This window comes from Caretta caretta, chromosome 11, assembly GCF_965140235.1.
Source record: "Caretta caretta isolate rCarCar2 chromosome 11, rCarCar1.hap1, whole genome shotgun sequence".
In the NCBI taxonomy this organism is placed as follows: Eukaryota; Metazoa; Chordata; order Testudines; family Cheloniidae; genus Caretta; species Caretta caretta.
In genome coordinates this window covers 65,097,787-65,122,254 of record NC_134216.1, presented here as the reverse complement: position 1 = coordinate 65,122,254, position 24,468 = coordinate 65,097,787, and the positions used below count along the sequence as shown (strand labels likewise).

The window sequence follows — 24,468 nt, the reverse complement described above, 5'->3', positions numbered from 1 at the left end:
AAAATTGTAAGTAAGGGCTTGTACAATAACTGATTGGAGACACTGATATACATACAATACTGTAAAAATTGTTAATCCTCACTGAATTAATCCACCTGATAATTCTTTATAATAACAAACACAAAATCAACTATTCTCAGGTCCCTTCTTACAGCTTAGCAAAGATTTTATGCAGCATGAAATTACTAGGAGTAAAAGTTTGCCAGGGTGCCTTATTGAGGTCTTATATAGCTTTTACAACATGTACTACAGAACACGTACAGGGCGAGATGAAGTAGTATCAGAAATAATCAAAAAGACGTGTCAAAATAAATGAAGAAAATACACTTGTTGATGTATTATCCTTATTGGGCTTATTTGACTATTTGGCCACAAGCCCAATCCTGCAAGGGGCTGATCAGGCTAAAGCACCTGGCAGGATCAGAATCTACATACTGAGAGCTGCATTGGGATCTAATATATCATTAACCATTTTTTTCACTCCCAAATACCTGCAATGAATGGATATGCAAAATTAAAATGTTAAGATCCAACTTTTCTTTAAAATTAATGAAGGGTGAACCTCAGCGTTTTGGAGGTCTGGATAAATATCCAAAAGCTTGGACATTTATCTGAATCACAGGTTTGGAAACCTTGTGAGAACTGGCTTTCATGCAAGATTGTCCAGCAGGTTCTGGTATCAGTATGGATATTTAGCATTTTGATATCTGCCCTCTTCTGACTCAAACAAATGTTCTGACCCTGCACATGATTAGAGGCTGGAGAATTGGACCCAGAATCCATTGGAGTGGCAGACACTCAGTATGCTATTCTTGTGAGGTGTTGAGCACTCTCAACTTCTGATGAAGCCAATGGGAGCTAAGGACGCAGAGTGCTTTGTAGGGGGCACTCAGACCCTTGCAAATTTGGATCATGAGTCAACATGAAGAGCAGACAAACATTTTATGATAAATAAAGTAACCAACATTTTTGTAACCTCAAAAGGAGGTTGAATTTGGTCCATGTTTTAGGCATATGTCTGGTTGGTTTTAGGTTTACTGATCCAGCTTGTCCAGTGTTATATTAGATTGGTTTCCTTTCTGAAACAATAAAACTAATAAAACTGATTGCCACTGCCTCTAAGTTACAAGATACAGCAATGGCCTTTTGTGAGCAGAAAGCTTGCTCGGTTGCAAATTCTTCTGGCCTCTACTGATGTATGTACAGACATTTCCCCTTTCCCTTAAAGGAGATAAGGAACAGGAGTAGCTGTTGCTATGGAAACGAAGAGCTATGCAGACCAATCTGTAACCCAAAGGCGATAGCCATTGGAAAGCAAAATGTGAGCTAACAAAGCGTGCATTAGTATGATGTAATTATTTTAGACAATACACTCCGTCTAGGAACATAGGAACCGCCTGGCTGAACCAGGCCTGAGGTCCAACTAGTCCTGTGACAGTGGCCAGTACAAGATGCTTCAAGAGGAAGGTATAAGAACCCCAGTATAGGCAGATGTATTAGATCCCATCTTGGTCTCTAACAGTTAGAGACTGGCTTAAGGCCAAAAGCATGAGGTTTAATATTCCAAAATTGTTTTAAGAATTAACTATAATAAATCTAGATATTCTTGTTACCCATATAAATGTCCGATCCCTTTTTGAATTGTACTAAGGTCTTGGCCTCGACAACTTCCTGTGGCAATGAGTTCCACAATATAATAATGCAACATGTCAAATAGTATTAAATTTTATAACTTTTGAATTTGTCCCCTTTTAATTTTATTCTCTGATCCCTTGTTCTTGCTCTGAGATTGGGAGAACAGAAGCTCCCAATCTATCTTCTTTATGCCACTCATTATTTTACATACTTCTATTTCCTCTTATTCATCTCCTGCATTTTACAGTTGTTTAAAACTAATAAAACACTTCACCTCTAATTAAGGCTACTACCTGTCTGTCTGTTAAGCTTATTAATTCGTTGCTATTTAAACAGGGGACTGAATAAGCAGTAGCTTCTGGTTTTTAGGCTAAAACACATCTTTGACTTGGAAGGTACATCAGACCTCTCAACTGATCTCAGTGAGCCATGAAAAAAATCTTTCCCAGAGTTAATTTTCAGTTTACAAGACAATTTTCTGAAGACAAGCCAGGCCCTCCCAATTTAAAATCATTTAAATAAAAAAGCGTCTAACTGTGACAACAGATGCAATGCTCTGACTGTTATTTATGGGGCATCTCAAAATTGTGACCTTCCCAGCACATTAATACCTTCACTGTGCATTTAGAGTAAATTCTTACCTGTCCCCCTTTTGGCTGGTACCGGATGTTGTCTGTCGATCCAATTTTGGATCTGACATTCTTGAGGTCCGGCAGAGGCTGGTTAATAAGTCGTAGTTGCTTAGGTGTGGCTGGAGATTTTGGAGGAGTGCGTATGATGGCGACTTTCTTCTCAGTGGGCACCAATATAGCAGACTTGGGAGTGCCTGGAGTATGAGGGGTTCTGGAATAGCTTGGGGTCCCAGGAGTGCCTGGGGTACGGGAGGAGTAGCTGGGTGGGGTACCAGGAGTGATGGCAGTGGATCCAGGGGTAGTGGGCGTAGAAGTGCCACTCTTTCCTGTCCTGCGAATTGGCTCCGATCCTATATTGAAGACACAACAGCATTAAAACCATATGGATAAATCGCTCTTTTCTTCATATTGCGTCTCCAGAGACTATGACACCTATAATTGTAAGTAACCTGAACCAAAGCCCACCAACTCAATGGACAGACCCACACTGACTTCAGTGGGCTTTTGGATTAGGCATTAATGTATCCTATATAGTGGAGATGGTTTCGACTGTAAACTTTTGAACAGTAGATTTCAAATACATGGCTGCATCTGGTCATGTACCATAGCTAGTAGCTTTGTATCTACAGTAGAATCCAGAGGGTAGATCCTCAGCTTGTGTAAACAGTCATACCTACATTGACTTCAAAAGAGCAATGATCGTTTACTCCACCTGTGGATCTGCCCCCAGGTAATTATTGTTCTATCAGCGCAAGTATCAAGGTAATTATTACAAGAATACCTCAATTATTATTTCATCTACACCTGGAATAGAGGTCATACAAACAGCATCAGCCAAGGCATGAACTGTCCCCCCCGCCCCCCTTCACCTCAATAAAGTGTTCACTTTAAAGCTTAGTCAAGACAATTGCAATTCTAAAATTATTAAATTAGGCAGCAAGGAAAAAGCCCGGAATGGAGTCAGAAGTCTACATTGTACTCCTTTCCTTGCTGTATGGACATACATCCTTGGCTTCCACCGAATTTTCTGGGGAGTCCTCTTAGATCAGTCCCTTTGAGTGCACTAACAGCCAGTGAAGTCAAAGGGACTCATTCTATTTATGTCACTGGGGACGGATGAGACCCAAGGTACCAGTACTCCCGGGGCTAAGGAGAAAGCCTCTTTGTTGAACATGACACACTAAATGGATTAAGCACTCTTTACTCTCATCTCTGCTTCTCCCAGATTGGGCTCTTTCTCTCCCGATCAACTGTCGATCAGGGTTCTCTCACTGCACTGACTATGCAGGAGAGAGAATGGAATTTTCCTGCCTCCCTGCAGCCTTTATTTTTTATTCCTCAGGTGTCCATCCCTTTTGGCAAATGCACTCTGGTATACGGCTGCCCCAGACAGGAGGATGGGCATGTTGTTCATTTGCTGCTATGCCAGCCAGGGGTCACTGTGCACTGAGATGGGGCTGCACTTTATCCTCGATACTCAAGATGGGATTTTCAAAGGATTTTCAGTGGGATTTGGGTATCTAACTCCCTTTACATAACACATGAACTAAGGGTTGTCCAATGAAATTAAAAGTCAGCTAGTTTAAAACCTACATAAGGAAGTACTTTTTCATGCAACACACAGTCAACCTGTGGAACTCACTGCCATCTGATGTTGGGGAGGCCAAACATATAACTGGGTTCAAAAAAGAATTAGTTCATGGAGGATAGGTCCATCAGTGGCAATTAATCAAGATGGTCAGGTATGCAACCCCATGCTCTGGGTATCCCTAAAACGCTGACTGCCAGATGCTGGGAATGGACAGCAGGGGCTCGATCACTCAAAATTGCCCCATTCTGTCCATTCCTTCTGAAGCAGCTGCCACTGTCAGATACAGGACACAGGACTAGACAGACCATTGGCCTCACCCAGTGTGGCCATTCTTATGTTCTTAGGCTTCTTTGAAAAAAAATGGCTTCTGAAGAGGCAGAGACAGAAGAATTCTTGTGGGACAGGAAAGTACCAAGCCAGGTTCTGAGGCCTGAGCTGAGTGCTAGACTGGCAAGGGAGGATGTCTGGAAAGAGGGGTGGTTACATTTCCTTGGTCTTAGGGTAACTTGTTTAGATGTATGGTTCTATAGACTTGCTTCTGTGCAAACAGGTCCCCACTTCAACTTCTGGAAATCCTGGCTGGTAAACCCTCTGGATGAATTAAACAGCACACACCTTCCATTGTGTCTTTATTATTGCTTTCTCCCTTGTGCTCCAGGTACAACACAAAGATGGCAGGAGCTAGAAGCAGACCCCTTTCTGGCTTGCTGGCTCAGCCTTTTATACTGCTTGCTTTCTTCTCCCTGCTACCCAACTGGTGAGCTGATGATTGGCTCTCTACAGATACAAGTGCTCCCGTCTAACCTTCCAAACCTCCTCTTACTTTAACCACACCCAGTACACTGGGTGCTAAGTGCCGGCTTCTATAATGCCCTGTTTATAGCTGCTAACAGCACCGTCACACCCTGATAAAAACACCTGGCTGGTTAAGTGCTGTGTCTTTCTTCTGATGAGTCACCCCTATAACTTACATACAACTATTTTTAGGTAAAGCTTCTTTCTGGCGTGGCATTAACTAAGCACCAGGAGACCATTAAATCAAAACAACAAATTAACTAATCTTGGGTATTTTATTAAATAAGCCTCCCATTTTCATGCCATCATCAGAATTATTATTTTTTTTAAAAATTATACTGCTCACAGTGTGTGTGTTTCTTTTTTTGTTTATAAATGGTCTCTATTAAATGTGTCACACAACTGGGAAACCCACACAAAGGGATTTTTTTATACAAGAGAAGGGCTTCAACTGCAGCCCTAGGTCTGAGCAACCCAGACTTTGGGAAAGGTTGGTTCCACAGCTGGACTCAAACCTTTGTCGCTATATTGGGTCACAACAGCACCCCATATCTGAACATGCCCAAATTTGGGGTCCAGATCTCTGGTCCCAGCAGTACAACTCAGGCTGACTTTTCAAAGGCAAAGACAAGGTAGGGATGGATGTAGCAAGTGTGTGAAATATATAGCAAGGGTGGGCGAAGACCCCAGGAGAGTTAGGTTGCAGAGAAACATACGGGTAGTCCGTCGTACTGAAGAGGAGATGGAGCTATTGAAGGAGAAAGAATTCTCATCTCTGTCTCGGTCTCCTGATATACCTCTCCGAGTGGGGAGGATGGAGGAAGGTCTTGGTAGAGAGGAACGCTTTTCTGGACTCTTGGTTATTCCATCCTGATAGGAGCAAAAAGGAAAAAAATCGCTTTACAGTAAACATAATTATCCAGATTGTGACCTCTCACTAGTTTAACACAGGTGCGATCCCATGGTAACCCCATGCAACTGAGATCAAATGACACCCAGTTCCTTTACATTTCATGCAGGAAGCTCTGATGATTATCCAGGTCTGATGAGTCACTTAAATCCCTTGGGATTTACTGACTCTGGGCATCTAGCTTTTAGATTGACTGCCTCATAGGGGAAGACATTTCAAAAGTGCTCAGCGTTGGCTGAACTCTGCTCTCACTGAAGTGAATGGCAAAATTCCTTCTGACTTCAATGAGAGCTGAGTTCGGTCAATACTGAACCCTTTTGAAAAGCCCACTCTAGATTTTCAGTTTGCCTAAGACTATGCTGAACAATCCAGCAAACTCATTTTTACAAGGCTCCTTAAATGTATGGTTGCCTATTTCAGGGGAAACTCCCCTCTGTTTATTTCCAAACTTCACTGAATAGACCCTGAATATATATACTGTTTCACTGATTTGACCAAAAATGTATCAAGGCTGATTTTGCTCCCACTGAAGTCAATGTCAAAACCCGATGTGAGTTCAATGGGTCAAAAATGGACTCTTGGAGCTTGATCCAAATCCCAATGAAGCCAAATCTGGGAGTCTTTCTATCCGTTTCAGTGAGCTTTGGCCCTTAGTGAAAGAGGAGTTCTGGTTAGGAAGTCATGGAACAAGAAATCCTGAATACTAAATGAGTGTAAATTACAAACTTCCTGAAAGTCATGTTGGTGCTGCTGTCCTTAGCCACTTACATTTATTTTATGACCAAATTACACGGGGGCTAGCTACTCTGCTTTTGTAAATAGGCGCAACTCACTGAAGTCAAGGGAGCTGTGTCCATTTCACCAAGGGTGGAGCTGGCCCTACATGTATAACTTATGGTTTTTGAAGTGTGGTTGTAGCATATTAGAGAGACAAGGTGGGTGAGGTAATATCTTTTATTGGACCAACTTCTGCTGGTGACAGAGACAAGCTTTTGAGTTTACAGAGCTCTTCTTCGGGTCTGGGAAAGGCACTTGGAGTGTCACAGCTAAATATAAGGTGGAAAAGACAAGGAGTTAACACGTGTTGAAAGAGACCATTCCAGGTGAAGTGGGCAGTTAACACTTCTACAGTCATAGGACAAAGGAGAGTTAGTGGTATAATTTATGTCATTTATGATACAGCTGACTTTATCCTGAAGAATCGGTAATAATCTCCTTAGTTTCTATACATGTTGTGTCAGGCTCTAGAGCCTGGAGACCAAGTCTTGGGCTCTAGAGCCTGGAGCCCAAGTCTCCTGCCACTGGATCTGAGTAACTCTCCAAGTAACTTCACTGAAGCTTTGTCTACACTACCACTTTTGTTGGTCGAGGGTGTGAAAAAACACCCCTCCTGAACGACATAACTTTCCCCGACAAAAGTGCTGATGCAGACGGCACTATGTCGACAGGAGAGGCTCTCCGGCTGACATAGCTAATTCCGCTCGTTGGGGGTGGTTTAACTCCTGCCGGCAAGGAGAGGATACATGGGAGATGGTAGAGTGGCACAGTTGTAGCAGTATAGCTGTGCTGCTGTGAGGTCTACAGTGTAGACGTAGCCTGAGGCCCAGTCTACACTACAGACCTATATCAGTATAACTATGTCACTGAGGGGTGTGAATGTAGTTATACCAGCCGAACCCCTGATGTAGACAGCGCTAGGTCTACAGGAGAGCTTCCCCTGTCGACATAGCTATTGCCTCTAAGGGGAGAAGAATTAACTATGACAACAGTGTAGGAGCGTCTTCACTTAGGTGCTACAGAGGTGCAGCTGGGCCACTGTATGTGACGACAAACCCAGGTAACTTCAATGAGACTTACTTAGATTCAGCAGGGAGAGAATAAGATCCACAGAATTCACCTGTGCCCCTCTCTGAGCTACCTCTCTCTAACTCTGCTACCTTACCTTAGCATCTGATTTTGAGTATGGCAAGCAGTCTCTTGGGCCCGCCGAGGAGGGCCGTACAAGGTAACTGTCTGTATCGAGAAAAGTAGCCCTTTTAGTAGTTAGTGAGCAAGCTGAGCTGGGTCTTGGAGGAAGCAATGACTTCGCTCTAGACTTTGAGGCAGGAATCTTTGACAAAGAGGAAGTCTAGTCACGAGAAAACAAACAAAAGAAACATACCATGAAGCTGAGCAATGAGACGAAAGGAAAACACATGCAAAATGGATAAATGAAAAAATGCCAAGCTATGAATTCAACTTCCTTTTTCCAGCCAGCATATGTAAAATTCTGAGACACACGTGCAAGTCGGTATTGTAAAATGCAGCATTTGGCTCTGAGATAGCAGCTGACTCTACAGGTACATCCAGACACGGTTCCCAGCTCAGGTACACGTACACCTGCTACCTCTGTTCAAGCTAGTGCCAAAAAACAGCAGCGTGTGTGCTGGGGCATGGGCAGTGGCTCAGGCTAGCTACCTCAGTATGCATCCCAGAGGTCGAGTGGGATTGTCTTCAGGTGGCTAGCCTGAGCTGCCGGATGTGCCATCACATCCACACTGCTGTTTTTAGATACTGGCCAAAGCAGAGCTAGTAGGTGTATGTCTACCCAAGCTGGGAATCACCTTCCAGATGCTTTGTGGACATACCCTAAGAAGGGCCTCAATACAGCCCTCCTTTTGTGCAGATGCAAGTTCGCCCCCTCTATTAAGTGCAGACGCAAAGGCTAGTTCGTAAGCGTTTACGGCAGGTAGGAATTTGCAGGACCAAAGAGAGCCTGCTTGTTTAAAATTGAGTCCTGTATATGAAGTATCTCCTTCTCTGGCAATGTTCCACAATAAAAGGTTAGTAGGAGATTTAGAAAAAAATTGAACGGTACGACTCAAAATGGGGAAATGACTTGATAATAACACCTCTTCTACCGTATCAGCCCTTGAAATCCAGGGTAATATGCAATATTCGGTACTCATTACATTTCCTTAGAAAGATGATCAGATTGTGAGCCCCTGGCTGAACATTGGCAAGAAGCGTCACAGCTAATTCCACTGAAGTCACTCGGACTACTTGGCTTAGTAATGCCTCACCAACATAAGGGGTTTGCAATCTGGCTCTAATTTTTTTTTTCTTAAAGGGTATAAGGTATAATGAAAAAGAATAATTGGAAGCTATTATCGTGGCAATGAAGGCCTGATTCTGCAACACTTTACTCACACAGAGGTGAAATTACTCATGTGAGCAGTCCCAATGGGACAACATATGTGTAAGAGCTACTTAGCACAAGCAAGAGCTGCAGAATTGGGCTCTTAATAATGCACAGTAGGACTGAAAAAATCAGCTTTATCAGTAGACACCGTAAGAAATCAGGGTACCGTAAGTTATATCACTTATGAAACACTGGGTCTGAATCTTTTTTCCCTACTCTCGTTTTATACTGGTGTAGCTCCACCGACCACAGTGTAGTTATTCCTCATGTCCACCAGTTTAAAAGAGATCAGAATCAGGCATATTGACATTGCTTAAAACAATTTTTAAATTGTGAAATGAAATAGAGGAATTCCTGTACAGCTTGGGAATGCTCTAAATTCTAATGCCTTCTCATGGAAACAGCTATCATTTCAGTCCTGCTGCATTATCAAACTGGGCCTCTGTTGAAAGTATCGTTAATTTGGCAGCCTCTATTGTAGGAGATGAGCTCAGTTCAATGACTGGAGATACTTTAATATGGTGAATGTGTTTCTAAAAACACTGCTTTTATGTACACATATTCTGCATTGTGAAATATTTATTATTTTGCTATCTGAAGTACAGGGAGGCATATAGCTGATCAATGGCACGTCTGCTTTAAATACAAAGTAAATAACTTTCATAAAACTGTTCCATCGTAGTGAAGTGTTCACCTAGTTAGGCATGCCTCCGTTTTTGGGTGCCCAACTTGAGATACTTTGGGCCAGAGTTACAAAGGGTATTTAGGTGACTCAAGATGCAGAAAGTCAGTGGGAGTTAGGCACCTAACTCACTTAGGCACTTCTGTAAAGCCACTAAACATCAACTCATGTTTTTAGACATCTAAATGCCTTTGCAAATCTGGCCCCTTGTGCCTGATTTTGAGAGGGTTGAAGACCAGCAGTTTGGGCCCCACGGTACTTTTATACCCTCCATCATTATAGTATCTGACCATTTCTGTGACTTCTGAGCACCTCATAAAGACTAATACATTTATCTTCACAACACCCTTAGTAGGTACAATATTACAGCTGGGCAATGAAGGCATAAGAGGGGCAGCATCTGCCTGTTTGCTCATACTGAGTAATATCTCACTCCATGAGTAGCTGCATTGTGTAAAGCACATCTAATTTGGATCCCAAACACAGCCAGGACAGGGTACTGCAAAATATCTTCCTGTCTTTAAAAGGGTACGGTAGTTAAGGAGAAAGGATGGTCTTGTGAACCACTCTGGGACTCAGGAGGTCTACGCCTCACTCTGCTACAAACTTCCTTTGGCACTGTGGTGTGAGGTACTACTTAGCATGAATAAGGGTGGCAAAATGTGACCCAAAAAGATTAACTGAAATATGCACTGGAGCCCAACTCAGTGCTTTATCTGCAATATCATCCTCTCTCCTTGACTGTCCAAGATGGGAAAATATTTTGCAAAATCCTGTCCTATCTGTGTTTGAGGGCCAAACTGAATGTACTTTTGCTTTCGAACAAATGCCCATTGAAGGCCATATGCTACCTTCAGTTTCTGGCAGAACTCCTGCTGCTGGAAGGGCAGGCTGCTTATGTGGGACCAAGCAGTATGTGGCCCTTACAATAAGAATGACCGTTTTGCAATGGTTAAGAGATTGCCCAAGATGAAACACAGAAATGTCATTTTATACCAGAAGCCAGCTAGGGAAGGGGCCGTCACAATGCATACTTCCTAATATGAATTAGCCAATGTTCTTAACACACACCTGGGAGAGAGACATGATCCTCCCCAGCAGGGTGGAACTGCTTAGCTTTTCCTGAGCACTGTTCAGAAGTACAACATGTACATTGCAGTCAGGTATTAAGGCTCTGCAAATGGGCAACGAGTGTACTCAGCTGCAATTCTACCTGACACGACAGCTGGAATGGAGTTGGGAAACTATTATGAGAAGGCCACTTTGGGAGGGTTGTGCAACACAACACACAGTGAAGCAGGAGGGAATGCAACAGTAATAGGGGATAGGTGCTTGAAAGGTCAGGATGTGGACTGCCCCAGGGAATTAGGAGAAAAGGCAGAAGGTGGGAGGGGTATTTCTGGAAGGGGATGCACTGGGGACTGAGAAGGAAGACAATAGTGGAAGCAAGAAGAGGATAGATTTCAGCTCTTTGCCCTAAAACAACTGACAGGAAGAAGAAAGAAGATACAAAGACAGGAGACAGACCCAGAGGAAGAATGCACACCGCCTGTTTGTGCCAGTAGCTCTCCAAGGGCACCAAAGGCTTTGGCAACAACCAGATACTAACTTCTGCTAAGGTGACTATAGACATTTACCTCAGAGGAAAACGAACCTCGCTGTTGACCCAAGCAGGAAGTCAGTATATGCATTGTGACCTATATTTCTGAATGTTTGACTGAGAAATATCTACAGATCTCTCAACAGTGGCTAGAAATGGGCCAAAATTGTAGCACTGGATCAAATACTCATTTGGGGAGAGTTCAGAGCTGGATTTGGATCTAAACTGGCACATTACTCATGATGGCCACAAATTACGTAAGCTGTTGCCATCATCTTCAACATTATTGATTACAATATCATCTATTATTATGGGCTAAGCACTGACAGTGTGGTTAGCACGTTGCATGGTCCCTGCCCCAAAGGAGCTTACAATCTATGTAGACAGACAAAACAAATCGGGCACAAAACACACTGGGAGATCCAGGAGTACGGTTCAATCTTGGAGGTCTTTGTTGTGGTTGTTGTTCAAGAATGGGTGAGTCACCGGAGTACTACAGTTGTGAGCTAGCACATGTGGACTTCTTGGAGAAAGAGTTACACAGTAGGGATTTGAAAGAAAATAAGTTGGGCACCTGGAGCGCTGGGATGGGAAGGGTATATGGGCAACATGTGAGAAGGGCGGGAGAGAATGACTAAAGGGGAGGTGGGGCAATACTCACTGGCGGGCTGGAGGGAGTCAGAGGTGTGGCGTGGATGACAGCAGAGATGTAAGTGGTGGTGTAGGCTGTGCTGAGCCTTGAAGGTGAGGACGGGAAGTTTGACAATTTTGTTTAAACCTAACATTCTAAGATGGAGAGTGGTCCAGGACATGACCTCAGCTAAGCCAATCAGGAGGCACATTTGTATATGAGATGTCATTGGTTAACATTTTCCAGAAATCTGTGACCTCTGAGGAGAAAAGCAATAGAAATGTAATGACTCATCACAAGACTCTTTTCAGCCAATCATGAGGCAGGATTTTCTTCTTGCATGTAACAATCCAGCAAGATAACAACAGTGGCCAGATCATCAGATCAGGTAAATCAGTGCAGCTCCAGTGCGCTCCAATGGAGCTATGCTGATTCACACCAGTCGAGGGCCTGGCCCTAAATGCTTCACAATATTAAACTTTATTGTAACTCAGAGGCTGTGTGTCAACGGTGGATTGAGGGATTGTCTTTTGTTATATGTTTATACAGCACCTAGCACAATGGGGTCCTTGTCCATGACTCCTAGATGAAACAATAATACGAACAATACATAATAATAAAAAACCATTATCAAAAACTATATAATTATCTATTTTTGTAATTCAGAGGCTATGCAGGGAAAGTGGCTGTAATAAAAAAACGAGTATGACAAATGAATTCTAAAGGGAAGGCACAGTTATCTACTGAAATTAAAACAAAACCACCCGAGACAGGACAAAAAGGAGTTTTTAGAAAGATGAATGACAAGAGGAGTATTTTACTCACTGAAAGTTTTTCCTTTGCTTGTTTAAATACACCTGGAGCCTGGTTTGTTTCACCACCAGCCGCTGTTAGACCCAAAAACAAACAAACAAACAAACAAACAAACCCCTGATGGTTAAAAATAATCATTTTGAATTACAGGACACCTTTAGTATAATCAATTGTCTTTTAAACACCGTGCAAAGCAATGATCTGGTGAATTACTGTATGCAGTATACGCAGCTGCCTTAAGAAATAAAAGAATACACGTTACCATATTTGTGATAGTTCCAGTTAATCTATTAATTCTAGCCAGCAAATTAGAATTATGTCCTCCTCTTCCTAGTGGTCTAGGATTGAGAGCCAAGATTTTTGAGGAGTGACTTGTGATTCTGGGAGTCCAACATGGGACACCTTAAAGGGGCCTAATTTTCAGAAAATGCTGAACAATTGCCCTCTGAATATCAGGCCCCTTTAAGGAATCTCAAGCAATCTCACGAACCAACTTTCAAAATCTTAGCCAAGAACCCTGAATGAAAAGACACCGATTCACTGCTGTGTATTCACTCCAATTTACACTGCTATAATTCCACTGATGTCAATACAGTCACACTGGTGTAAAAAGAAAAGGAGTATCCCACCTTGATTATCACTACAAAAGGTCCCCCTCCCTCGCCCCCGCTCTCCTGCTGGTAATAGCTCACCTTTCCTGATCACTCTCCTTACAGTGTGTATGGTAACACCCATTGTTTCATGTTCTCTGTGTATATAAAATCTCCTCACTGTATTTTCCACTGAATGCAGCCGACGAAGTGAGCTGTAGCTCACGAAAGCTTATGCTCAAATACATTTGTTAGTCTCTAAGGTGCCACAAGTACTCCTTTTCTTTTTGCGGATACAGACTAACATGGCTGCTACTCTGGAAACTGGTATAAAAGTGAAGTAACACAGAGATCAATCAGACCCTGAGACTTTAGTTTAATATCTTACTATTCAAGCACTTAGCACCTATCTTCTTTCAGCGTTATCCTGTGGTTCTTGTCTGATGAAACATGATTTAAGTTACATTTGAGGTGAGAATGATATCGTTTGACTTGGACTCCATCCTAGGGGAAAGTCTAGAAGCTGAGGGGCATTTCAGAAACTTGTGTAGTAAGTGTTCACCATGCTGTTACTCAGGAAGCTACGTGTTATGTGAAATCTAACTACTAGTGAAATCCTTTGCCATAGCACAGTACTGGACTCGGAGTGGGCATAGGAGGAAGATTGGGTGTTCTCTTAGCTATAATCACTATTTTGTTCCATTTGTGAAACCAACCCCGAAACTTTGTCCAGGGTAGCAAAGATGGGTTTCCCCTTGACCTTGAGTTGGCCCAGGACATTCCCTTGCCTGTAACAGTGGTGTGGTATTCTGCAACCAATCTCCATTGTGAACAAGGCTGCCTTTCCCACTCAATAATTTTGCCCTCTTAAATAACGTTTGTCTTGTTCTTTTTCTTTTATTTTAAATTCAGGGAGTAGGAGAGAAAGCTTGAGAGAGAGAGTGGGAAAGAGAACTGACAGTTTAGTTCTGCATTTATAGCTGAACATGTTCAATAAAACCCTCCTGCATTACATTTTACCACATCTGTTACTGTTGTTTTTTGGGTTTTAAATGTTTCTCCTTTTTCCGTTGGTATTTAACTCCAACTGCCTGCAGCTATGAAGTAAAGAGCACAGTTTTGTGCTTCTGTGACTGACTTACCTGAAAGCATAACAACTCCTCCATCTGAGCAAAACACCTGGATCATGACGTCACACTGTCCCTTCGTGCTCCGCTACCAGTTTAATCACACAATAAACATATTTAAGACAAGGAAGACAAGCCTAATGCATGTTTGCCCCAGTTCAAAGGCTAAGCAACTGTGCTGGCCACCCCTATGACATCCATGATATGATGTCACAAAGGCAGCAGTGTCTTCTAACTTCAGCCAATCACACAAAACGATGGAAATTAGGATAAAGTTCAGATGATCAAATAAAACTGTCTTTTCCTTCTGCCTTCTTTCTCTTTTCATGTTCCAAGGAAGAAGCATCTTTTAATAATCATAATTACTGAGAATCCCACTCTAGAGGAGACTGTGATTGCCATTAAAATAGTCAGCTTCTGCCCATAGTTACTACACAGTGACGTGAGTTATTTTCTGTCCCTTGAGATTCTAGGGAAATACTGTGATATCTCATTTACTGTCTCACTCCATGGTAAATGTGGACACAATTTTGACGTTTTAATGGAGACACCTGTGTCCCATACGATTGCTCTTTGGACAAGTTTCATTTTTAATGCTCAGAAAAGGCTAACATGGAAGTTTTTGCTGCTTGGAATGTGCTCGGAGTTACACTCTGGGGCATTTGTGGCTAGGCATCCAATTCAGCTCTCACTAAAACCAAAAAGAAAGCTTACACTGATTTCAATGGGAGTAGACACTAGCCTCAAACAAACTGTTTTACATTCATCAAAAAGGAAGAATGGAAAACAGACTTCTTGGTTTACACCATTCAGCTAGGAAAATATACGTCCCCCTCCAGCTCCCAGATCCTGAAGATGCCTGGGGATGGATCCAGACCCTGTGTTGGTTAGGTGCACCTGATGGGTGTGCATATTTAATCCTGGATGCCTACACCCCAGGGGGCAAGTCTATGAAATATCCTTCTATGCCCCCTTACCCCCCGCAGCAGCAATCACTGGAGTGACTGCACTGATACAGAAAAGGGGAGGAAAAAGAAAACCAGGCTTTCTGTGTGCTGTCTTGTGATTTTTCAGCTGTCTTGAGGATGTGCCAATGTTAGGTTGTGGGGACTTTCTGTTCATTCAGTGATTGGTTCATGTTCGTCTGCTTTACAGATGAGCCCAAACCTCAAAGTTCAGTTCCAGACCAAAATTATGCCAAATTTCAGATCTGGGGTTCTGGTTCAACCAATTAGAAAGGCCATGAAATTTAATCTGATTCAGAATTCTCTCAAAGTTTGTTGATGTTTTGGATGAGGGGTTTTTATTTGATCTCAACTCTTACTGCTTGAATAAATTTGGAGTTTGTCCTTAAATTATATTTTCCACTTTCGCTACCTGTTGGGTTTGTTTTTAATTTGAGTGAATTCCTTTATACATTACAATGAGGGGCAGATAGCACTACCTTGGGCCAGAATGAGTGTGTCTAAGCGATGGGCAGGCTTCCCCCTGTTTTTCTACTGGCACACCTCAATTCTGACTAGAAGGCCACAGGAAGAAATTTTTTTTTTTGAGGGTTAGTGGTAGCCCATGGGAGGGAACAATAGCAGTATACATAAGAAAGAGGTGTGGATATTAGCAAGACTGTAAATCTATAAAGCAAATGCTTTATGCCATGAAGAAACACCTCACTGTTTTAGCCCTAAGCCTCCCTAAATCGCAATCAAATCATGCCAAATAGTTAAACATTCATTTATGACCAATGCAGGATATGAAACCTGGTCTGCAAAGGTGAAGGACTAAAGCATTAAACCAACTTGTGCCACCGAGTCCCTAATCCCACAACACACTTTGGGTTCTTTGAAGAATCTTTGAATTATGGGTCACATCTTCTGATCTCATTAAGCTGTGCTTTGTGAAAGAGAAGAAGAAGTGGGGGGCAGAAGTGGGTTTAAGCCACCTTTACTCTCCCAGTTGTGGTCTGGAGCTAGTTGGAGCACACTGGAGACTACTCTAATTTATATCTTGCTAACCAAAGTAATAAACATAATTTTTAACTTCTGAGCCAAGAAACGTAAAAATATTTCCATTTTCAAATATTATACCCTGAATGTAAACTACTGAGGCATGGTTCTCCTCTCACCTACTCCAGTGTAAAAAAGGAGCAACTGCATTGCAGTACATGGAGGTATCAAACTGTGTTATAGGAAAATTATGTCCCATCCCTTTAAAAAAAAAAAACAGAGAAGTCCAAAACTTCTCTTTCCACCCGAATCTGACAGTGCATCAAGAATAACACTGTGAGACTGGAGTGAAGATGTTCTAATTCTGGTCTTCTGAATAATGACATATCTATTTAGATATTGTGAGAACTACTGGTTGTCTTTCTCTCATCTTCTCCTATCAAATACTAAGATTTTGAAAACCATTTTTGCTTGAAATGCATTCGTCGTTTGACTCCCAGATTTCTTCTCTCTCAGCGTCGTACTCTGCATTCCAGATTCTCCCTGTGGGTTTTGGCTTGAAGTCATAAACATCAGTAACAGATTTGGAAGTGCCAATGCAGATAAGTATAAATGAGTAATATACAAGTCTTCTTATTATGCATGAGAGAAAAAAAGCAAACTAATGGATATGTACACCATGGCTTATGCTGTCAACGCTTTCCCACCATATAAATTCACCCCCAAATAAATAAATAAATACAAATAATGAAAATAGAGATTCCTACAACACCACATTCAAGCACAACGCCAAGATACAATCACGGCACTTGGAGGGCCGAGCAATGACAAGCATACATGATCATGGCCTCTGCCAAACAAACAGAGAAATAAAGAAATGCCGAAAAAGAAGAATGACACAAAACACTGAAAAGTGATATTATTCATGAAGGTTGATATTCTCAGAGAAAAAATGAAAATAAAAATACAGAGAAGCTGCTACAGCCATGAGATTTAAAAAAAATAAAGTGTCTATGTTTGCCAGCCACATTGCATAACTGAACACAGCACAGTCACCTGTCTGCTTCCGTTTAACACAGGAGAGATGAGTTGGTCTAGTATATTTGATAGCAGGTTTTAAAATGATTTTCCTGGAGGGAGAGTGGGCCTGAACTTCAGATTTTTTAGCAAGTTCAGCTTTCTTATACACTGCTATGGACAAGAAAACACAAAAGCACACAATCAGGAAAAAAGCCCAAACAGTTTTACATGACAACAAATCAACCATGGGCCAGACCCACTGCTCTGTTTCTCCAGTTTGATGCTTTAGGTCGCACCGGACTGAACTAATGAATTCATTAGTTTGCAGAGGCGAAGGAGTGATGCATTAATCCCAGATGTGTTGCCTTGTCCGCCATATGGGCATAAAGCTGGAGTAACAGAGGGGTGAGCCTAGCACCTTGTTTTGACGTAATTGTACAATGTCTGATTAAATAGTATTAGTTAGTACTATCACAACATTCAACTTCTACAACAGAGTAACCTGGCAGTACTGTACAACAGCAAAAATATGGTAATAGTGAGTGTTAAATGAACCTTTTTTCCTTCTCACTTCATCTCTGGAGAGTGTGCTAGGTTCCTTTTTAGCTATTTTTCTTTCAGGAGTAGAAATCCTGCCTCTCCCAGTTTTAAAAGGTTTCTCTTTTTTATGCTTATCGAGAGATGATCTTCGCAATTCTCTCTCTGCTTTCTCCTCTTTAGGAACAGTCTCTAACTGTTCTGTCATGATGCTCCTATCATCATCTGTAGGGTCAGAGCAAATTATAACAACAAACAGAAAATTAGTAACAAATGTTAACAATGCTTTGGTGGAGGGGCAAGAAATTTGAAAACACAGCAGATCATTTAAAATAAAGGGCAGATTATTTTATAACATTTCTGAAATGTGCAGAAATTATTAATTATTATTTATTATTATTATTATTATTATTTTGCTTTTTAATCATTATGGTTTGTTGGGAAGCAAAAACATTTTTTAAAAAAAGGATAATGCACACCTTGAGTATCCGCCCACAGGCTGTCTGTGTCCATGACGGAGTCATCGATAGTAGTTTCATCTTTGTAATCATCATATGTCTCTGTCTTGTAATCGGTTAGCAGGATCTCCTCCTTTTCGGGTGAAGCAGGAGCTTCTGGCGAGCCCTCTTTGGGCTCTGCCTGGATGTCAGCGGGTTCCTCCATCTCCATTTCCACTTCCTCTTCAGGCAGGGAGTCCCTTCTTTCCATTTCTTCCTGCTGTGCGGCAGCAAAGCGCACACTGTGAGAGGCGGATTCGCCCTCATCCACAGTTGTCTGCACCACCGTGATGAAGTCGTCCTCAATTGTCACAACAGACTCAATAACTCCTTTCAGTTCAGGCACTTCTTCTGGGCCAGCCTCCATCGGCACCTCTTTTCCAGCAGGTGCTTCCAACTCTATTTCTTGGTGCATGTCTGCCATGAGTCGATGCTGATCATCATCTTCTTTTTCTTCTCCTTCTTTTTCTTCATGCTCTTTGCCTTTTAAAGACTCAGATGTTAAATCACACAGTAGCTGCTCTGTGGTTTCTGCAGGTCTCACAGCTATGTCTGGAGTTGGCTCTTTAATTTCGTCTTTAGGCTGTGGTATGCTCTCCATTTGGATGTCAGCTGTGTCTTCTTGCACAGAGTCAGCTTTTGAAATGGCAAGCTCGATGGAAGGCTCTTCCCTTGGCAATTGTGATGTAATCTCTTCTTCTGATACAGGTGGTTTCTGAGGTTCTGTTTTGCTGTCATCAGGTTTCAAAGATTCTCCACTTAAGTCTTCTTGTATTTGATCATGTTCTCCGCTAGACTCGTAAGATTCTTCTTTATCTACTGCTTCCTGATGCACCAGATCAGGCTTAGGCACTTTCTCCTTAATTTCAGACTCAGACAGTTTGGTGCTGTCCTTCATTTGAGTAGGCTCAGTTGCTGAAAGAACATCGGCCTCCTTGGGTTCTTTGGGCAAAGAGGCCAAGTCCTTTTGCTGCTGCTGAGCTTCTCGGGCTTCAAGCTCTGCTTTTTTTACAGAATCTGTGTCCTGCTTTGAACCAGCGGCAGCAAACTCACTGACCTCAGTGTGTAGCTGAGTCTGGTATTCTTGGTCAGCTTTCCTGGCAGCAACATCCATCTCATGTTTTATAGCATCGTAGTCTGGCCTGTGTGGTGTTTCTATCTCGGCTACCTTTGGAACCATGCTAAGAGACTTTTCCTGCTTCTGAGTCAGTAAAGAAACAAGATCTTTTTCTTCTGTTACCTCTTTTGTTAATGCTTTGTCATAGGCAGTGTCACTCTCTGGCCCAGCTACATGAAGTTTATCAACCGTACCTTCTTCTTTCATTTCTAAAATTGCATCAGGCCTTTTTTTCTCATGTTTTGTATCTTCAAGGGAATAGATTTCTTTGGAATCAACTTGTTCCTCACTTTTTTCCAGCACAGTATCTAGCTTATCAGAACCTTTTTTCTCCTGCTCGAACTCCCTTTCCAGAACGGTTGGGTCACTGGAGATGTTTGGACTCAGGTCTTTTCCACCGCTGAATTCTTCTTTAGACTTTTCAGCTGCTGCCAACTTCACTTCTATCAAAGAGAGGTCAGCTGCCAGTCCTCTTTGCATTTTTTCATCCCTGCCTTCATAAAAGGGGCAGATTTCACCGGTTAAGCTCTCGCTGTCCTGGACTGGCGAAGGTAGTGGGACTGTGTACTTATTGAAAACACAGTAGCCTAAGTCTTCTAGCTGACTTTCAGCTTTTAGTGTTATGTGGTTTTCATCAGTCAAAGGAGGCAGGGAAGCACCACTGTCTTCTACAACAGCATCAGAAGGAACAGATTTTCTTCGTGCCACCTCTGTATCAGCACTCACAGAAGCTAATCTAGACCTTGTGCCTGCTAGGTCTAACATTTCAGGCAAATCAGGGGCCATTACAGCCCCATTTTTGTAATAATCTTTAGTCAGGAAGGGCGACTCACACAAGGATTCAACCTGAATATTTTCTTCTTCCATTGCTTTTTCCTCCTCAATGTTTTCGTCTTCCTCTGTGCTATCTATTGGGAAACAGGGGGCTCTCTCTAATGCTGGGGTGGTTGCTGGGAAGTAATCATCACCTTCATCCATGCTCCCACTAGTGTTTGTTAGAATATCTGAAGCGAGGGGAGAGAGATCCTGAGCACGGCCAAAGCTGAATCCTAGTGCTATAGAATCTAGACAGGACATTGGCAGGTTAATTGACATACTCCTCTGTTCTATTGCAGATCTTCCCCCAAGTCCTAAGCTCCTGCTTAGAGTCAAATCATCTTTATTTTTACTATGGATCTGTCTCTTATCCCCATACACTTTGGGATCAATAGTGAACATCCTTTCCTGTGGAGAGCTAGGTTCCTCAGACTTATCTGATGGAAAACTCTGAGCAAGAGTACTATATCCTATTTCATGAGCAGGGACACCGGACGGTTGATCTGTTTCTGGCTGTAATTTCTTGTCTTCCTTTTTAGATATTAGAGGATCTGCATGATAAAGTTCATATGCACTTTCCTTAGTGTCACTAAGTTCATAGTAATCACTGCCTTGCTGCTGTATGTCACTTTTTGTTGCTTCCTCTTTCAAAGCAGATGTTTCAAAATACTTTGACATTCCTGACCTATCCTCCTCTACCTGTATTTCATGAGTAGCTGAATCTGAGATATGGAATGTATCCTCCTTAGCATCCTTTTCAACAGCTCTGTCTTGATGAAGTTCATGAGATGGGCTCTTTTCACTTGTTAACCTTGGTGCATCAGGAGCTTTTTCTGTTGTTTTAGATAACTGAGCTGTATCTATAGGTTCTTTTGGTTTCTCAGGAAATGATTCATGGCTTAACTTGCCAGTGGGGGTCTCTGTGCTCTGCTGCTCTTCCTTTTTGGCATCTAATACTGCTGAGACCCCAGTTAGATCAGTCTCTTCTTCTGCTTTGAGACCATCAGATGACTTTTTAGCTTCACTAACAACGGCTTTGTCTGGAACAACTATTTTATCTTCCTGCTCTGCATAAAGTTTACTATCATCTAATACTTTGGAGGGCTGCCAATCCAGGAAGCCAGATCTTTCCTCCTCATCACTCTCGTCCCTTGTCATGTCCTTTTCTTCCCCCCAAGTAGAAATTTTCTGGATGGGTCTTTCCTCTGTAGTTGGTTTGGGGGCATCTGCAGCCATTGCTGAGACTTCTCCTTCTTCTGGCTTTTCTGTTTTGTCTTTGTGGATCTTTTCATCTTTTGAAAGATCTTTGGCAATCTCTTTGTCGGTGGACTCTTGTTTTGTTTTGCAACTGTCTTCAAGTTGTGATTTCTGTGGGACAGTCACTGGAGTTTCTGAAGGAGGTTCACTTTTGGCAGCACCAGACATGTCAATTCTAGATTCTGAAGGCAAAAGAGCAAGATTACTCTTCTGGCTGTCTGTAAAGTCATCTTTATATTTCAGGGGTATAGCTTGGCTAGATGGTATCTGGGTATCTGTACTCCTTCCATCTGTTTTACTCTCCTTCGGCAGGTCAGCTGACAAGTCCCTGTGTCCTTGAGCTACAAGAGGCTCTGCAGTTGAATCAGCACCTGGGTCTGCAAAACTTACTTCCCCTTTCTTTTGCAGATCTGCATCCAAAGTCTGTCCCGACACAGTTGTATGCATTTTCTCTTCTTCTTTGCCCCGTGCCTCCTTTTTATCTAGAGTCTCAGTTTTTGCTGGCTGTGGAACTAAGGCATCATGTTTAGATTGCTCACCAGTCTTACTGTCTTTCTCTGACTCACGTTCCTTTGTGTCTAATGGCTCAGCTGTGAAAGGGCCTGTGCCCTCCTGGTCACGGATTTCCATCTTCGAGGCTGTAAGTAAATCTGAAGTAGTTTGGTTGGGTTTTATGACAAATTATTTAAAACACTTATAGGCAGTCATTTAGCTTACATCAATATCTTGGTATGATTAATGGAAGGGAGAGGGGAAAATATGCAAACATGCAGCAATGCTATTCAGTTAGAAATTTGTTTTAAAGTGTTGCACTCTCCTCTTGATGAAGAAGGTTTCATAAGTGCATTAATGATGATATGAGTTACACATATAAATCTGTCTCCACTGAAATGAGAAATATACCCCTTTGTTTCATGTGATTTCTTCATACTCATTACTTGTAACAGTAAAATCGTAATATTCCCCAATTAATATTTCAGTGCTTTGCTAGACTCTGAAGTCAATAAAAATTTTGTTTTGGTAAATGTCTGCAAGATTTGGCCAAGTAACAGTATCCTCGTATATGTGCTTGAAATACACAATCTATGCATTTATATAATACTACATCTCTTTTTAAATTACGAGTTTTTGTGTATCTAGCTTAATCAAGGGAAATATTAAAATGCACAGTACATGGGCTAAGTGTAGAACAAGGGCGCTCACTGACTAATATCACTGATCTTTTACATTTGCTTTTTAGCAAAAAAGCAGAAAGCAGGTTATTCTCATGAAACTGACCTCATGCAACATGCACGGGATGTGAACCTGTTTGTATTTCCAAAGTTGCAAGGCCTTGCTTTCAGAAATGCAGAGCACTCACAGCTCCAAATGAAGTCAGTGGAAACCATGGGTGTTCAGCATCACTGAAAAATAAGGCCCTGGATTATTTTAAAATTAATCAAAATGTTACTCTGACATCTGTTACTGCTATATTCTTAGCATAGTTAATATTCTTTGGTAACATTTTAATATATAAAAATTTATGGATGATTTATTAGTAGTCAATAGATTGATCTTTCCCTAGTGCATTATGAGACAAGGATAATGAAATCTATGCCAGAATGTGTTATAACATTGTCTAGTCTATAAAATTATGCATGTTTCCAGAATGTGCTGCAACAAATCTCGGGCAAACAAATATGGATCTCCTTACTCACAGAAGTTCTCCAGTTGAAGCCAATGAAACCATGTGACTATGGCACAAAGGTCTGGGCCCTTTATTATTTTTAAAGCAATTTGAATTAATGTGTTCATCATTATATAAAATATTTAGATAGGTTATCTTTAGCTTAAAATATTAACCACCCTTCTAAACATTGTAGGTAGCAAGTAAAAACATCCACAACTGTCATACTTCTTCCTCCTCTCTATTTTTAAAGTTTTTGTGGTGTTTTGGTGACGGTGGTGATTATTTGCCACACATATAATGTGCAAAAGCAATGCCCATTAGCTGATTTCACTGTGGTTTCACTGAGACTTTCTTCACCTATAGCACTGTACCTCTGCTGGTAATGCTGATGCACACACTACATGATATTAGCAGACACAATACCAAAGGAATTTCACTTGGCTCAACTGGGCCAAATAAAATTACTGGGACAAGCTTTTTTGTAAACACAAGCCTCCAACACCCAAAATCTCTTAATTAGGAAGCGTATGGCTCATCACCACCTCATACGCAATGTAGGATTTATCCGATGAAGTGAGCTGTAGCTCACGAAAGCTTACGCTCAAATAAATTTGTTAGTCTCTAAGGTACCACAAGTCCTCCTTTTCTTAATGCAGTCTATGCTTCCCCCTGAAACAACTGATGAGAAATACTGTCAAAAGGACAAAACCTGAAGACTTACTTCTTACTCAAGCAAAACTATTGATTTCAGTTTGATCAAAATTATCGATAGTTTTGCCAAAGCATTTTAGGGTTTTACCCTAAGTGCCCAATTCCACACTTCATTACAAAGGCAAAAATCCCACTGGGATCGATGGGAATTGTACCTGAGCCGGTTGGGCCATAAACTTGTAATAAGCCTAAAATAAATGAAAACTCAAAGTTTTGGCGACGGTCAAGGCGGGAAGGGAAGGGGGGGGAGCTGATTGCAATGAATGGCGAGGATATGACATAAGAAGCAATAGCCTTACGGAAATGAAACCAGAATGCACGGAAGCATAAATAAATAATAATACTGCACACAGCAAGCAAAAATATTTCTACAGTTTAAGCCTCTTTATGTCATATTCTAAGTCAATAAATCTCCCCCTTTTTCTTCTTCTTCTTCTTTTTTTTATAAAAGAAAACCAGATGGATCTCTGCACCAAAAAGAAAAAAATGTACATACACAGATTAGCAATGTGACTGGCAAACACATCTGAGATGGGGGGGAAAGGCTGACGTGGCGGTATCAGCTTAGCTGCAAAGCACATTGTATCGTGGCAAAGTAAAAATAAAAAAATAAAATCAGGAATCAGCGACAGTGGTGGGAAACCATTTGTTATACAGCATCTATGCAAATCGGGTTACCCCATACATACTCGTCAAGCATAATAACAAGAACAA

General features: G+C 41.7%; 1 protein-coding gene across 31 annotated transcripts in view; it reads right to left on the bottom strand.

Annotated features, from left to right (window-relative positions):
- MAP2 (microtubule associated protein 2) overlaps positions 1–24,468 on the bottom strand; it is a 346,697-nt gene that overhangs the window by 30,180 nt on the left and 292,049 nt on the right. For 17 of the 31 annotated variants that reach the window (XM_048868503.2, XM_048868498.2, XM_048868513.2 and 14 more), the window contains 6 exons: positions 18,167–22,024; positions 17,706–17,912; positions 17,187–17,321; positions 12,483–12,544; positions 5,370–5,523; positions 2,277–2,617 (listed from right to left, as the gene is read on the bottom strand). In XM_048868503.2, the coding sequence (XP_048724460.1) occupies positions 2,277–2,617; positions 5,370–5,523; positions 12,483–12,544; positions 17,187–17,321; positions 17,706–17,912; positions 18,167–22,024 (4,757 nt within the window). The remainder of the gene's footprint in view (positions 1–2,276; positions 2,618–5,369; positions 5,524–12,482; positions 12,545–17,186; positions 17,322–17,705; positions 17,913–18,166; positions 22,025–24,468) is intronic. The other 14 variants (XM_048868511.2, XM_048868515.2, XM_075118117.1 and 11 more) reach the window with 2 other exon arrangements.